The sequence below is a fragment of the Eupeodes corollae genome, chromosome 3 (assembly GCF_945859685.1).
Source record: "Eupeodes corollae chromosome 3, idEupCoro1.1, whole genome shotgun sequence".
NCBI lineage: Eukaryota > Metazoa > Arthropoda > Insecta > Diptera > Syrphidae > Eupeodes > Eupeodes corollae.
This window is the reverse complement of record NC_079149.1, coordinates 73,959,532-73,976,672: the sequence shown is the minus strand read 5'-3', so window position 1 is coordinate 73,976,672 and position 17,141 is coordinate 73,959,532. Positions and strand designations below refer to the sequence as shown.

General features: G+C 31.6%; 3 protein-coding genes across 3 annotated transcripts; all 3 read left to right on the top strand.

The window, feature by feature from the left end:
• The first annotated feature begins 4,674 nt into the window (after positions 1 to 4,674).
• On the top strand, positions 4,675 to 5,054 carry LOC129952361 (histone H2A). Its single transcript, XM_056064911.1, has one exon. The coding sequence runs from the start codon at positions 4,675 to 4,677 to the stop codon at positions 5,047 to 5,049; it is 375 nt and encodes a 124-aa protein (XP_055920886.1). The 3' UTR covers positions 5,050 to 5,054.
• Positions 5,055 to 6,856: 1,802 nt separating this feature from the next.
• On the top strand, positions 6,857 to 15,018 carry LOC129950586 (histone H3-like). Its single transcript, XM_056062515.1, has 2 exons — positions 6,857 to 7,255; positions 14,608 to 15,018. The coding sequence occupies exons 1-2, from the start codon at positions 6,857 to 6,859 to the stop codon at positions 15,016 to 15,018; spliced, it is 810 nt and encodes a 269-aa protein (XP_055918490.1).
• On the top strand, positions 12,425 to 12,804 carry LOC129952360 (histone H2A). The gene has a single exon (XM_056064910.1). It carries the CDS (start codon positions 12,425 to 12,427, stop codon positions 12,797 to 12,799), a length of 375 nt encoding a protein of 124 aa, XP_055920885.1. The 3' UTR covers positions 12,800 to 12,804.
• Positions 15,019 to 17,141: the final 2,123 nt, after the last annotated feature.

Genomic DNA, 17,141 nt, shown 5'->3' with positions numbered 1-17,141 from the left:
TGTTTTTTTTTATATATCTGAAGGCAAATTTTGAAGCAAGAAAGTTTTTTTTTCAATGTACAGATTTTTGTAATACAAATGTGAATTTGTAAACCTTGGCAAGCGAATATTCGATAGTTTATGAGTTTTGATTGCTTGATTATTTGTTTAAATTTTTGGTATTTTAATGTTTGTTATGGATTAAATATTTAATATTTATGAACAAAATAATATAAATATAGTTTTTCATTTGTTTTCTTGCTTGGGATAATGTTTAACAAATTTTCTAAGAAAAAGTCACAGCCTAGGGAAAAAATGCTACGCGTTTCATTACCCATATTGTTTTAATTTTATTAAAAAGAAATTAAGTAAGAATTTGATGAAATTTTTAGTTATTTAGTTTAAATAAACTATCAGCTTTATGTTAAAAATAATTTCAAGCTGAAAATATGTTTAATTTATTAAATATAAACATTCTTGTTGGTAAGTATTAAAAAAATACCACCAAACATTTACTTTAATTGTTATTAATGCATTGATAGATAGTGTTTTTTCAATCAAATTATTTATTAAATTATCTATTATTATTGTAAGAATAAATTTTGTCAATTGTTTTATAATATTTAGGTCGAAAAGACGTAAATTTTTGAAGTTTTAAGAGGAAACTAAGTTGCAAAAGTGTACAAATTATGTACAAAATGAATTTTTTGTATACCTTCGCTCTCTTTGATTCTCATTTAGCCGTTTCTGTAGGTGCGGATTTGGCGCAATTTTAACAAAAACGTGTTTCTATTTCTTAAAATTGTGCTCTAAAGTGATTAATAATAGTGATAGTGAATTCAAAATGGCAGATACTGTAGCTACGTCTCCTGCAATCGTTGCGGAAAAAAAACCAAAAAAAGCTGCCGCCGCAAGTGGGTCAAAAAAACCAAAATCGGCACCAACTCATCCTCCGACTCAGCAAATGGTGGATGCGGCAATTAAAACATTGAAAGATCGCGGTGGTTCTTCCCTTTTGGCAATCAAAAAATATATTGCTGCTACTTACAAAGTTGATGTACAAAAACTTGCTCCGTTTATAAAAAAATATTTAAAAGGTGCTGTAATAAGTGGTAAATTAGTGCAAACCAAAGGAAAAGGAGCTGCGGGTTCTTTTAAATTGTCGCCTAGTGCCAACAAGGAACCAAAGGCCAAGTCTGCTGAGAAGAAAAAATCTGCCGCCAAACCAAAAGCTGCCGCTGCTGGTGACAAAAAATTAAAAAAAGTGTCTGGTGAAAAGAAAGTAAAAAAAGTAGCCGCCACAACAAAAAAAAGTGCCAGTGCAGATAAAAAGAAGGTGGAAAAACCAAAAGTGAAAAGTGTTAAAAAAACGAGTGCAGTTAAGGCAAAGCCAACAAAAGCAAAGGCAGCCGCGCCTAAACCTAAAGTGCCAAAAGCAAAATCAGCCACAGCAGCAGCCAAGCCAAAAAAGGCAGTCGCTGTTAAAAAGGCAAAGAAGTAAAATTTCCATTTCAATGAAAAACAAAGTTGAAATCAAAACAAAAATCCACAGTCCTTTTCAGGGCTACAAAAAATATACTAAAATGAGATATAAAAACTTTTTTTTTTTAATTTTTTATTAAAAAGGAGGGAGAATTTTTGGACTATCTCGATGATAGCGTTGAGATGCGATGGGCTGGTGGAGCAACGGCGACGGGATAAGTGGTGAAGTGGCTGGATGCGATGCGACGCCGCCGCGCGGCCGGCGCGCGCTGTCGCCGCTACGGGACTACCACTACTGAACAAACGGAAACGTATTTTGTTTTGCATTTATTTTCGCGCTTTTTTGTTCTACAGAAAATACTTTTTTTAATGAAATAGGTATTGCAAATGCAAACTTCATTTATTTGTATTCATATGTTTTTCTCATTGGGCAGAAAGAAAGGAAATATCAATACAAATAAATAATATATTTTTGCGCCTATTTTCTTACTACAGCTACTAGGCACGATGCGATTTGTCTGGGCGAGACTGAACAACCGAAAACGTATTTAGTTTTGCATTTATTTTCGTCCTTTTTTTGTTCTACAGAAAATAGTTTTTTATGAAATAGGTATTCAAAAGCAAACTTAATTTATTTGTATTCATATGTATTTCTCATTGGGCAGAAAGAAAGGAAATATCAATACAAATAAATAATATATATTTTTGCGCCTATTTTCTAACTACAGCTACTAGGTACGATGCGATATGTATGGGCGAGACTGTACTGTTTATTTTCTACTTTTTTGTGATTGGACGCGATGCGATGCCTTCAACAATAAATATCTTTCATAGAAAATACTTTTACTATCAAATAAGACAACAACATATTTTTCTTTTTTTGCATTTCTCTAATACCTACGTAATTATTGAAATGTTTCCACGCTATGTGACTGTACACGATGCGTAGAAAAATACAAACGAAATACTTTGGCAAAATGTAGGTATTTGTTTTCATGTATTTTTATGGACTAGACGCGACATGACGTATACCTGCAACAATTTACAAAATTCTTAAACAAAATATCAAGAGTTTTGTATTTTATTTCAGGAATTACATATGTTTTTCATATATTTTTATCGACTGGACGCGACATGACGCATTCCTGCAACAAATAAAAAAATTCTTACACAATTTATCAAGAGTTTTGTATTTCTTTTCATAGAAATTACATATATTTTCATATATTTTTATCGACTGGACGCGACATGAAGTATATCCGCAACAATTAAGAAAATTCTTAAACAAAATATCAAGAGTGTTGTATTTCTTTTCATAGAAATTACATACGTACATCTGACATCAAAAAACACAAACAAATTTAATTCTCTAATATTTTATACCTAGATGTTTTTGCGACGCTACGTGACTGTACACATAGCGACATAACTGGACACGATGGGTAGAACAATACAAACAAAATTTATATTTTTTTGTTTTTAGTTGACTCGGCATGATACACGTCGTGTCTGGAACAATCAACAAAAGTAAGTTTTGTATTTCTTTTCATAGAAAATATATTTTGTAATCAAAAATTAAAACAAAAAACAATATGTATTCCACAGGCAAAGAAAACATACATTTCTTTAAATTCTCTAGTTTCTTATTAAAAATTTTGTGACGCTTCGAGACTGTACTCGATGCGTAGAACAATAAAAAAAATCTTAAACAAAATAACAAGAATTTTGTATTTCTTTTCATAGAAATTACATACATCTGACATCAAAAAACACAAACAAATTTAATTCTCTAATATTTTATAGATATTTTTGTGACGCTACGTGACTGTACACTGTACACATAGCGACATAACTGGACACGATGGGTAGAACAAAACAAACAAAATTATTTAATAAAATGTATTTTTTGTATGTTTTTCGTTTCTACTTGACTCGGCACGATACACGTGGTGTCTGGAACAATTAACAGAACTAACTTTTGTATTTCTTTTGATAGAAAATATATTTTCTAATCAAAAATCACAAAGAAAAACAAAATAGATTCATAAAATCATTCCACAGGCAAAAAAAATATATGTATATACCTTTCTTCTCAAATCTCTAGTTTCTTATTAAAACTTTTGCGACGCTTCGAGACTGTACACGATGCGTAGAACAATAAAAAAAATGTTTGTGTTTCTATTGGACGCGACATGATTCACGTGGCGTCTGGAACAATTTACAAAATTTATTTTTTTCATAGAAAATACTCTTACAATCACAAATAAAAATATTTATTTAACGAATTTTTCCGCAGGTAGAAAAAAAAATATATTTTTTTGTCAATTCTCTAATCTCTTATTGATATTTTTGCGGCCCTGAAAAGGGCCATTTTTGAAGAAATTAAATAAAAAAAAATTACTTCAATCACAAATAAAAATATTTATTTAACGAATTTTTCCGCAGGTAGAAAAAATATTTTTTTTTCAATTCTCTAATCTCTTATTGATATTTTTGCGGCCCTGAAAAGGGCCATTTTTGAAGAAATTCAATAAAAAAAAAATTACTTCGAGCTTGTGTATTTGGTAACCGCCTTTGTTCCTTCACTAACAGCATGCTTGGCTAGTTCACCAGGCAACAACAATCGCACGGCAGTCTGGATTTCCCGACTTGTGATTGTTGAACGCTTGTTGTAGTGAGCTAAGCGAGAGGCTTCAGCAGCAATTCTTTCGAAGATGTCGTTCACAAAACTATTCATGATGCTCATGGCCTTCGATGAAATTCCAGTGTCAGGATGAACTTGCTTCAAAACTTTGTAAATGTAGATTGCGTAGCTTTCCTTCCTCTTGCGCTTCTTCTTCTTATCGGTCTTGGTGATATTTTTTTGTGCCTTTCCGGCTTTTTTAGCTGCTTTACCACTAGTTTTTGGCGGCATTTTATTTTTATAATTCACTTCACTTTCACTATTAACGAACTGCACACAATGACGACTGAACGAGAACTGTGAATTTTTCTGAAAAACTCACGAATTATATTGTCTCTTTCCACAACGGCTTTCTAAGGCCACAACCCTCTTTTTTCTGTGTGCGAGCATACGAAAATTTAGATAAAAGACAGCGCACAGTTCGAAAATTTTGTCATTCTACAGTGTGCAGTGATACAGTGAACAGTGAAATAGTGAGCTCTCTTGTGTTTTTTCTTTTGTAAAAAATATTTAAAAAACAATAATATAAAATGTCTGGTCGTGGTAAAGGTGGAAAAGTGAAGGGAAAGGCAAAGTCCCGCTCTAATCGTGCTGGATTACAATTCCCTGTTGGTCGTATTCATCGTCTGCTGCGAAAGGGAAACTATGCTGAGCGCGTCGGAGCCGGTGCCCCTGTGTATTTGGCAGCTGTGATGGAATATTTGGCGGCAGAAGTCTTGGAATTGGCGGGAAATGCTGCTCGTGACAACAAAAAAACTAGAATTATTCCCCGCCATTTGCAATTGGCTATTCGGAACGACGAGGAATTGAATAAATTACTTTCTGGAGTCACAATCGCACAAGGAGGTGTTCTTCCAAATATTCAAGCTGTTTTGTTGCCAAAGAAGACAGAGAAAAGTGCTTAAATCTATGTAGTGACAGCAAACAAAAAAAAAACCGTCCTTTTCAGGACGACAAATAATTTCTATTAAGAGATGTGTATATTTTTCATTTTTTTTATATATTTTAAAATACGAAGAAGAAGAAACCAACAAACAAATGTTTTTTCTTTCTTTGCAAAAAGAAATATTTGTTTGTATCCAATCCGTAAAGCAACACATTTTTTTTTCAAAGAAGAAGAAACCAAACAAATGTTTTTTCTTCCTTTGCAAAAAGAAATATTTGTTCGTATCCAATCCGTAAAGCAACAAAACATTTTTTTTTCAGTTCGGAAAAAATATTTTTTATTTTTTTTTTTTTCAAAGAAATAGAAACCAACAAACATGTTTTTTTCTTTCTTTGGAAAAAGAAATATTTGTTCGTATGCAATTCTAATTTCTGTTAAAAGATGTGGTTATTTTTCAATTTCTTGTAGGTATATAGCAATTTTAAAATATTCTGGTACGAAGAAAAAGAAATATTTGTTCGTATCCAATCCGTAAAGCAACAAAACATTTTTTTTTCAGTTCGGAAAAAATATTTTTTATTTTTTTTCAAAGAAAAAGAAACCAACAAACAAAAAATGTTTTTTTCTTCCTCTGCAAAAAGAAATATTTGTTCGTATCCAATAATTTCTATTAAGAGATGTGTTTATTTTTCAATTTTTTGTATATATTCTAAAATATTCTCGTACGAAGAAAAAGAAAGCAACAAACAAATGTTTTTTCTTCCTTTGGAAAAAGAAATATTTGTTCGTATCCAATCCGTAAAGCAGCAAAAAAAAAAAATTTTTCTACGGAAAAAAGAATAAAATATGCAAAGCAACAAAAAAAATTTCAGAAAAAGGAATTTTATTTAATTTTTGTTTCCATTTCGAAAAAAGAATAATACAAGGAATAAAATATGTTTTTGCGACTAAAGCAAAAAAAAAAATTTTTCACAAAAAGGAATTTTATTTTATGTTTCCATTTCAAAAAAAATATTTTGGTACAAAAAAGTAAGTAAATTAGCAAAATAATTTTTTTTGATAATCATCAGGTATTTAGTATATACATACATATATTCATTGGCAAATGAAAAAAAATTAGGTATTTTGTTCGTCAACGGTGTATGATTTCTATTTTCAATCTCTTTTATATTTAATTGTGGTCCTGAAAAGGACCGATTGTTTGTTTCGAATAAAATTCTTAACCTCCGAAACCGTAAAGAGTACGCCCTTGTCTCTTCAAAGCGTAAACTACATCCATAGCTGTAACTGTCTTACGCTTAGCGTGTTCGGTGTAAGTAACGGCATCTCGGATAACATTTTCCAGAAAAACTTTCAACACTCCACGTGTTTCTTCGTAAATCAAACCAGAAATACGTTTTACACCTCCACGACGAGCCAATCGACGAATTGCTGGTTTCGTGATTCCTTGAATGTTATCACGCAATACCTTACGATGCCGCTTAGCTCCGCCTTTGCCCAAACCTTTTCCTCCTTTACCACGACCAGTCATTTTTATTTATTTAATTAAAAAAACACTTAAACTGAACTAGAGAACTGCACTGCACAAGAGTCACTGTTAAACTGTGGCTCTTCGCTCGAAATACCACAAGTATTTATACTTATTTTTCATAACAATTCTTAATTTTGATTGGCCAAATAAATCGACAACGAAAATGAAAAAAACAGTCGAACGGAAACATGAATAGCCAATTTAATGACTTAAACAGAAATCTACATTCGATTTTTCTAAAAAAATTGTGAACAAAAGTGTTGTGTTTATTAGTGAAGTGAAAAAAAGTGAAATCATGGCTCGTACAAAGCAAACTGCCCGTAAATCGACTGGTGGAAAAGCCCCACGTAAGCAACTGGCAACAAAGGCAGCTCGTAAAAGTGCTCCAGCAACAGGAGGTGTAAAGAAACCACATCGTTATCGTCCTGGAACAGTGGCTCTTCGTGAGATTCGTCGTTATCAGAAAAGCACCGAATTGTTAATTCGTAAATTGCCTTTCCAACGTTTAGTTCGTGAAATTGCTCAAGATTTCAAAACAGATTTGCGTTTCCAGAGCTCAGCTGTTATGGCGCTTCAAGAAGCAAGTGAAGCTTATTTGGTTGGCCTGTTTGAAGACACAAATTTGTGCGCCATCCATGCCAAACGTGTCACAATTATGCCAAAAGACATTCAATTGGCCAGACGCATCCGTGGCGAACGTGCTTAAATCATCGAGGTTAAAAAAAATATTCAACGGTCCTTTTCAGGACCACAAAATATTTAAAAGAGATATAAATGAATTTTAATTCAATCTAGTAATTACGTACCTATCGATTTCCACGATTTTTTTTTTATTTTAGGTAGAAAGATAATGTGATAATTTACTTTGAAGGCAAATTTTGAAAATGTTATTGCTTGCTTTCTATGCATAGTTTTTATCATACAAATGAAAATATTTATACCTACGCAAGCCAATGCTCGAAAATTTATGAATTTTGTTTTTCTTTTTTAATTATAGTTATTTTATAAGGCATTGCTTCTTTTTTTTATGTCTGAAGGCAAATTTTCAAGTAAGAATTTTTTTCTATGTACAGTTTTTTGTAATACTCGTAAAAATGTGAATTTGTCTACTAAGCAAGTCAATACTCGAAAATGTTTGAGTTTTGTGTGTTTTAATTTTTAATATTTCAATGATGTATTTTATAAGTCTATGCTTTGTTTTTTTTTATATATCTGAAGGCAAATTTTGAAGCAAGAAAGTTTTTTTTTCAATGTACAGATTTTTGTAATACAAATGTGAATTTGTAAACCTTGGCAAGCGAATATTCGATAGTTTATGAGTTTTGATTGCTTGATTATTTGTTTAAATTTTTGGTATTTTAATGTTTGTTATGGATTAAATATTTAATATTTATGAACAAAATAATATAAATATAGTTTTTCATTTGTTTTCTTGCTTGGGATAATGTTTAACAAATTTTCTAAGAAAAAGTCACAGCCTAGGGAAAAAATGCTACGCGTTTCATTACCCATATTGTTTTAATTTTATTAAAAAGAAATTAAGTAAGAATTTGATGAAATTTTTAGTTATTTAGTTTAAATAAACTATCAGCTTTATGTTAAAAATAATTTCAAGCTGAAAATATGTTTAATTTATTAAATATAAACATTCTTGTTGGTAAGTATTAAAAAAATACCACCAAACATTTACTTTAATTGTTATTAATGCATTGATAGATAGTGTTTTTTCAATCAAATTATTTATTAAATTATCTATTATTATTGTAAGAATAAATTTTGTCAATTGTTTTATAATATTTAGGTCGAAAAGACGTAAATTTTTGAAGTTTTAAGAGGAAACTAAGTTGCAAAAGTGTACAAATTATGTACAAAATGAATTTTTTGTATACCTTCGCTCTCTTTGATTCTCATTTAGCCGTTTCTGTAGGTGCGGATTTGGCGCAATTTTAACAAAAACGTGTTTCTATTTCTTAAAATTGTGCTCTAAAGTGATTAATAATAGTGATAGTGAATTCAAAATGGCAGATACTGTAGCTACGTCTCCTGCAATCGTTGCGGAAAAAAAACCAAAAAAAGCTGCCGCCGCAAGTGGGTCAAAAAAACCAAAATCGGCACCAACTCATCCTCCGACTCAGCAAATGGTGGATGCGGCAATTAAAACATTGAAAGATCGCGGTGGTTCTTCCCTTTTGGCAATCAAAAAATATATTGCTGCTACTTACAAAGTTGATGTACAAAAACTTGCTCCGTTTATAAAAAAATATTTAAAAGGTGCTGTAATAAGTGGTAAATTAGTGCAAACCAAAGGAAAAGGAGCTGCGGGTTCTTTTAAATTGTCGCCTAGTGCCAACAAGGAACCAAAGGCCAAGTCTGCTGAGAAGAAAAAATCTGCCGCCAAACCAAAAGCTGCCGCTGCTGGTGACAAAAAATTAAAAAAAGTGTCTGGTGAAAAGAAAGTAAAAAAAGTAGCCGCCACAACAAAAAAAAGTGCCAGTGCAGATAAAAAGAAGGTGGAAAAACCAAAAGTGAAAAGTGTTAAAAAAACGAGTGCAGTTAAGGCAAAGCCAACAAAAGCAAAGGCAGCCGCGCCTAAACCTAAAGTGCCAAAAGCAAAATCAGCCACAGCAGCAGCCAAGCCAAAAAAGGCAGTCGCTGTTAAAAAGGCAAAGAAGTAAAATTTCCATTTCAATGAAAAACAAAGTTGAAATCAAAACAAAAATCCACAGTCCTTTTCAGGGCTACAAAAAATATACTAAAATGAGATATAAAAACTTTTTTTTTTTAATTTTTTATTAAAAAGGAGGGAGAATTTTTGGACTATCTCGATGATAGCGTTGAGATGCGATGGGCTGGTGGAGCAACGGCGACGGGATAAGTGGTGAAGTGGCTGGATGCGATGCGACGCCGCCGCGCGGCCGGCGCGCGCTGTCGCCGCTACGGGACTACCACTACTGAACAAACGGAAACGTATTTTGTTTTGCATTTATTTTCGCGCTTTTTTGTTCTACAGAAAATACTTTTTTTAATGAAATAGGTATTGCAAATGCAAACTTCATTTATTTGTATTCATATGTTTTTCTCATTGGGCAGAAAGAAAGGAAATATCAATACAAATAAATAATATATTTTTGCGCCTATTTTCTTACTACAGCTACTAGGCACGATGCGATTTGTCTGGGCGAGACTGAACAACCGAAAACGTATTTAGTTTTGCATTTATTTTCGTTTTGTTCTACAGAAAATAGTTTTTTATGAAATAGGTATTCAAAAGCAAACTTAATTTATTTGTATTCATATGTATTTCTCATTGGGCAGAAAGAAAGGAAATATCAATACAAATAAATAATATATATTTTTGCGCCTATTTTCTAACTACAGCTACTAGGTACGATGCGATATGTATGGGCGAGACTGTACTGTTTATTTTCTACTTTTTTGTGATTGGACGCGATGCGATGCCTTCAACAATAAATATCTTTCATAGAAAATACTTTTACTATCAAATAAGACAACAACATATTTTTCTTTTTTTGCATTTCTCTAATACCTACGTAATTATTGAAATGTTTCCACGCTATGTGACTGTACACGATGCGTAGAAAAATACAAACGAAATACTTTGGCAAAATGTAGGTATTTGTTTTCATGTATTTTTATGGACTAGACGCGACATGACGTATACCTGCAACAATTTACAAAATTCTTAAACAAAATATCAAGAGTTTTGTATTTTATTTCAGGAATTACATATGTTTTTCATATATTTTTATCGACTGGACGCGACATGACGCATTCCTGCAACAAATAAAAAAATTCTTACACAATTTATCAAGAGTTTTGTATTTCTTTTCATAGAAATTACATATATTTTCATATATTTTTATCGACTGGACGCGACATGAAGTATATCCGCAACAATTAAGAAAATTCTTAAACAAAATATCAAGAGTGTTGTATTTCTTTTCATAGAAATTACATACGTACATCTGACATCAAAAAACACAAACAAATTTAATTCTCTAATATTTTATACCTAGATGTTTTTGCGACGCTACGTGACTGTACACATAGCGACATAACTGGACACGATGGGTAGAACAATACAAACAAAATTTATATTTTTTTGTTTTTAGTTGACTCGGCATGATACACGTCGTGTCTGGAACAATCAACAAAAGTAAGTTTTGTATTTCTTTTCATAGAAAATATATTTTGTAATCAAAAATTAAAACAAAAAACAATATGTATTCCACAGGCAAAGAAAACATACATTTCTTTAAATTCTCTAGTTTCTTATTAAAAATTTTGTGACGCTTCGAGACTGTACTCGATGCGTAGAACAATAAAAAAAATCTTAAACAAAATAACAAGAATTTTGTATTTCTTTTCATAGAAATTACATACATCTGACATCAAAAAACACAAACAAATTTAATTCTCTAATATTTTATAGATATTTTTGTGACGCTACGTGACTGTACACTGTACACATAGCGACATAACTGGACACGATGGGTAGAACAAAACAAACAAAATTATTTAATAAAATGTATTTTTTGTATGTTTTTCGTTTCTACTTGACTCGGCACGATACACGTGGTGTCTGGAACAATTAACAGAACTAACTTTTGTATTTCTTTTGATAGAAAATATATTTTCTAATCAAAAATCACAAAGAAAAACAAAATAGATTCATAAAATCATTCCACAGGCAAAAAAAATATATGTATATACCTTTCTTCTCAAATCTCTAGTTTCTTATTAAAACTTTTGCGACGCTTCGAGACTGTACACGATGCGTAGAACAATAAAAAAAATGTTTGTGTTTCTATTGGACGCGACATGATTCACGTGGCGTCTGGAACAATTTACAAAATTTATTTTTTTCATAGAAAATACTCTTACAATCACAAATAAAAATATTTATTTAACGAATTTTTCCGCAGGTAGAAAAAAAAATATATTTTTTTGTCAATTCTCTAATCTCTTATTGATATTTTTGCGGCCCTGAAAAGGGCCATTTTTGAAGAAATTAAATAAAAAAAAATTACTTCAATCACAAATAAAAATATTTATTTAACGAATTTTTCCGCAGGTAGAAAAAATATTTTTTTTTCAATTCTCTAATCTCTTATTGATATTTTTGCGGCCCTGAAAAGGGCCATTTTTGAAGAAATTCAATAAAAAAAAAATTACTTCGAGCTTGTGTATTTGGTAACCGCCTTTGTTCCTTCACTAACAGCATGCTTGGCTAGTTCACCAGGCAACAACAATCGCACGGCAGTCTGGATTTCCCGACTTGTGATTGTTGAACGCTTGTTGTAGTGAGCTAAGCGAGAGGCTTCAGCAGCAATTCTTTCGAAGATGTCGTTCACAAAACTATTCATGATGCTCATGGCCTTCGATGAAATTCCAGTGTCAGGATGAACTTGCTTCAAAACTTTGTAAATGTAGATTGCGTAGCTTTCCTTCCTCTTGCGCTTCTTCTTCTTATCGGTCTTGGTGATATTTTTTTGTGCCTTTCCGGCTTTTTTAGCTGCTTTACCACTAGTTTTTGGCGGCATTTTATTTTTATAATTCACTTCACTTTCACTATTAACGAACTGCACACAATGACGACTGAACGAGAACTGTGAATTTTTCTGAAAAACTCACGAATTATATTGTCTCTTTCCACAACGGCTTTCTAAGGCCACAACCCTCTTTTTTCTGTGTGCGAGCATACGAAAATTTAGATAAAAGACAGCGCACAGTTCGAAAATTTTGTCATTCTACAGTGTGCAGTGATACAGTGAACAGTGAAATAGTGAGCTCTCTTGTGTTTTTTCTTTTGTAAAAAATATTTAAAAAACAATAATATAAAATGTCTGGTCGTGGTAAAGGTGGAAAAGTGAAGGGAAAGGCAAAGTCCCGCTCTAATCGTGCTGGATTACAATTCCCTGTTGGTCGTATTCATCGTCTGCTGCGAAAGGGAAACTATGCTGAGCGCGTCGGAGCCGGTGCCCCTGTGTATTTGGCAGCTGTGATGGAATATTTGGCGGCAGAAGTCTTGGAATTGGCGGGAAATGCTGCTCGTGACAACAAAAAAACTAGAATTATTCCCCGCCATTTGCAATTGGCTATTCGGAACGACGAGGAATTGAATAAATTACTTTCTGGAGTCACAATCGCACAAGGAGGTGTTCTTCCAAATATTCAAGCTGTTTTGTTGCCAAAGAAGACAGAGAAAAGTGCTTAAATCTATGTAGTGACAGCAAACAAAAAAAAAACCGTCCTTTTCAGGACGACAAATAATTTCTATTAAGAGATGTGTATATTTTTCATTTTTTTTATATATTTTAAAATACGAAGAAGAAGAAACCAACAAACAAATGTTTTTTCTTTCTTTGCAAAAAGAAATATTTGTTTGTATCCAATCCGTAAAGCAACACATTTTTTTTTCAAAGAAGAAGAAACCAAACAAATGTTTTTTCTTCCTTTGCAAAAAGAAATATTTGTTCGTATCCAATCCGTAAAGCAACAAAACATTTTTTTTTCAGTTCGGAAAAAATATTTTTTATTTTTTTTTTTTTCAAAGAAATAGAAACCAACAAACATGTTTTTTTCTTTCTTTGGAAAAAGAAATATTTGTTCGTATGCAATTCTAATTTCTGTTAAAAGATGTGGTTATTTTTCAATTTCTTGTAGGTATATAGCAATTTTAAAATATTCTGGTACGAAGAAAAAGAAATATTTGTTCGTATCCAATCCGTAAAGCAACAAAACATTTTTTTTTTCAGTTCGGAAAAAATATTTTTTATTTTTTTTCAAAGAAAAAGAAACCAACAAACAAAAAATGTTTTTTTCTTCCTCTGCAAAAAGAAATATTTGTTCGTATCCAATAATTTCTATTAAGAGATGTGTTTATTTTTCAATTTTTTGTATATATTCTAAAATATTCTCGTACGAAGAAAAAGAAAGCAACAAACAAATGTTTTTTCTTCCTTTGGAAAAAGAAATATTTGTTCGTATCCAATCCGTAAAGCAGCAAAAAAAAAAAATTTTTCTACGGAAAAAAGAATAAAATATGCAAAGCAACAAAAAAAATTTCAGAAAAAGGAATTTTATTTAATTTTTGTTTCCATTTCGAAAAAAGAATAATACAAGGAATAAAATATGTTTTTGCGACTAAAGCAAAAAAAAAAATTTTTCACAAAAAGGAATTTTATTTTATGTTTCCATTTCAAAAAAAATATTTTGGTACAAAAAAGTAAGTAAATTAGCAAAATAATTTTTTTTGATAATCATCAGGTATTTAGTATATACATACATATATTCATTGGCAAATGAAAAAAAATTAGGTATTTTGTTCGTCAACGGTGTATGATTTCTATTTTCAATCTCTTTTATATTTAATTGTGGTCCTGAAAAGGACCGATTGTTTGTTTCGAATAAAATTCTTAACCTCCGAAACCGTAAAGAGTACGCCCTTGTCTCTTCAAAGCGTAAACTACATCCATAGCTGTAACTGTCTTACGCTTAGCGTGTTCGGTGTAAGTAACGGCATCTCGGATAACATTTTCCAGAAAAACTTTCAACACTCCACGTGTTTCTTCGTAAATCAAACCAGAAATACGTTTTACACCTCCACGACGAGCCAATCGACGAATTGCTGGTTTCGTGATTCCTTGAATGTTATCACGCAATACCTTACGATGCCGCTTAGCTCCGCCTTTGCCCAAACCTTTTCCTCCTTTACCACGACCAGTCATTTTTATTTATTTAATTAAAAAAACACTTAAACTGAACTAGAGAACTGCACTGCACAAGAGTCACTGTTAAACTGTGGCTCTTCGCTCGAAATACCACAAGTATTTATACTTATTTTTCATAACAATTCTTAATTTTGATTGGCCAAATAAATCGACAACGAAAATGAAAAAAACAGTCGAACGGAAACATGAATAGCCAATTTAATGACTTAAACAGAAATCTACATTCGATTTTTCTAAAAAAATTGTGAACAAAAGTGTTGTGTTTATTAGTGAAGTGAAAAAAAGTGAAATCATGGCTCGTACAAAGCAAACTGCCCGTAAATCGACTGGTGGAAAAGCCCCACGTAAGCAACTGGCAACAAAGGCAGCTCGTAAAAGTGCTCCAGCAACAGGAGGTGTAAAGAAACCACATCGTTATCGTCCTGGAACAGTGGCTCTTCGTGAGATTCGTCGTTATCAGAAAAGCACCGAATTGTTAATTCGTAAATTGCCTTTCCAACGTTTAGTTCGTGAAATTGCTCAAGATTTCAAAACAGATTTGCGTTTCCAGAGCTCAGCTGTTATGGCGCTTCAAGAAGCAAGTGAAGCTTATTTGGTTGGCCTGTTTGAAGACACAAATTTGTGCGCCATCCATGCCAAACGTGTCACAATTATGCCAAAAGACATTCAATTGGCCAGACGCATCCGTGGCGAACGTGCTTAAATCATCGAGGTTAAAAAAAATATTCAACGGTCCTTTTCAGGACCACAAAATATTTAAAAGAGATATAAATGAATTTTAATTCAATCTAGTAATTACGTACCTATCGATTTCCACGATTTTTTTTTTATTTTAGGTAGAAAGATAATGTGATAATTTACTTTGAAGGCAAATTTTGAAAATGTTATTGCTTGCTTTCTATGCATAGTTTTTATCATACAAATGAAAATATTTATACCTACGCAAGCCAATGCTCGAAAATTTATGAATTTTGTTTTTCTTTTTTAATTATAGTTATTTTATAAGGCATTGCTTCTTTTTTTTATGTCTGAAGGCAAATTTTCAAGTAAGAATTTTTTTCTATGTACAGTTTTTTGTAATACTCGTAAAAATGTGAATTTGTCTACTAAGCAAGTCAATACTCGAAAATGTTTGAGTTTTGTGTGTTTTAATTTTTAATATTTCAATGATGTATTTTATAAGTCTATGCTTTGTTTTTTTTTATATATCTGAAGGCAAATTTTGAAGCAAGAAAGTTTTTTTTTCAATGTACAGATTTTTGTAATACAAATGTGAATTTGTAAACCTTGGCAAGCGAATATTCGATAGTTTATGAGTTTTGATTGCTTGATTATTTGTTTAAATTTTTGGTATTTTAATGTTTGTTATGGATTAAATATTTAATATTTATGAACAAAATAATATAAATATAGTTTTTCATTTGTTTTCTTGCTTGGGATAATGTTTAACAAATTTTCTAAGAAAAAGTCACAGCCTAGGGAAAAAATGCTACGCGTTTCATTACCCATATTGTTTTAATTTTATTAAAAAGAAATTAAGTAAGAATTTGATGAAATTTTTAGTTATTTAGTTTAAATAAACTATCAGCTTTATGTTAAAAATAATTTCAAGCTGAAAATATGTTTAATTTATTAAATATAAACATTCTTGTTGGTAAGTATTAAAAAAATACCACCAAACATTTACTTTAATTGTTATTAATGCATTGATAGATAGTGTTTTTTCAATCAAATTATTTATTAAATTATCTATTATTATTGTAAGAATAAATTTTGTCAATTGTTTTATAATATTTAGGTCGAAAAGACGTAAATTTTTGAAGTTTTAAGAGGAAACTAAGTTGCAAAAGTGTACAAATTATGTACAAAATGAATTTTTTGTATACCTTCGCTCTCTTTGATTCTCATTTAGCCGTTTCTGTAGGTGCGGATTTGGCGCAATTTTAACAAAAACGTGTTTCTATTTCTTAAAATTGTGCTCTAAAGTGATTAATAATAGTGATAGTGAATTCAAAATGGCAGATACTGTAGCTACGTCTCCTGCAATCGTTGCGGAAAAAAAACCAAAAAAAGCTGCCGCCGCAAGTGGGTCAAAAAAACCAAAATCGGCACCAACTCATCCTCCGACTCAGCAAATGGTGGATGCGGCAATTAAAACATTGAAAGATCGCGGTGGTTCTTCCCTTTTGGCAATCAAAAAATATATTGCTGCTACTTACAAAGTTGATGTACAAAAACTTGCTCCGTTTATAAAAAAATATTTAAAAGGTGCTGTAATAAGTGGTAAATTAGTGCAAACCAAAGGAAAAGGAGCTGCGGGTTCTTTTAAATTGTCGCCTAGTGCCAACAAGGAACCAAAGGCCAAGTCTGCTGAGAAGAAAAAATCTGCCGCCAAACCAAAAGCTGCCGCTGCTGGTGACAAAAAATTAAAAAAAGTGTCTGGTGAAAAGAAAGTAAAAAAAGTAGCCGCCACAACAAAAAAAAGTGCCAGTGCAGATAAAAAGAAGGTGGAAAAACCAAAAGTGAAAAGTGTTAAAAAAACGAGTGCAGTTAAGGCAAAGCCAACAAAATCAAAGGCAGCCGCGCCTAAACCTAAAGTGCCAAAAGCAAAATCAGCCACAGCAGCAGCCAAGCCAAAAAAGGCAGTCGCTGTTAAAAAGGCAAAGAAGTAAAATTTCCATTTCAATGAAAAACAAAGTTGAAATCAAAACAAAAATCCACAGTCCTTTTCAGGGCTACAAAAAATATACTAAAATGAGATATAAAAACTTTTTTTTTTTAATTTTTTATTAAAAAGGAGGGAGAATTTTTGGACTATCTCGATGA

Coding starts and splice junctions, on each gene's coding strand:
- LOC129952360 (XM_056064910.1), top strand. CDS start 12,425: ATGTCTGGTCGTGGTAAAGGTGGAAAAGTGAAGGGAAAGGCAAAGTCC.
- LOC129952361 (XM_056064911.1), top strand. CDS start 4,675: ATGTCTGGTCGTGGTAAAGGTGGAAAAGTGAAGGGAAAGGCAAAGTCC.
- LOC129950586 (XM_056062515.1), top strand. CDS start 6,857: ATGGCTCGTACAAAGCAAACTGCCCGTAAATCGACTGGTGGAAAAGCC. Junction 7,256..14,607: donor TGGCCAGACGCATCCGTGGC/GAACGTGCTTAA, acceptor AAAAGTGAAATC/ATGGCTCGTACAAAGCAAAC.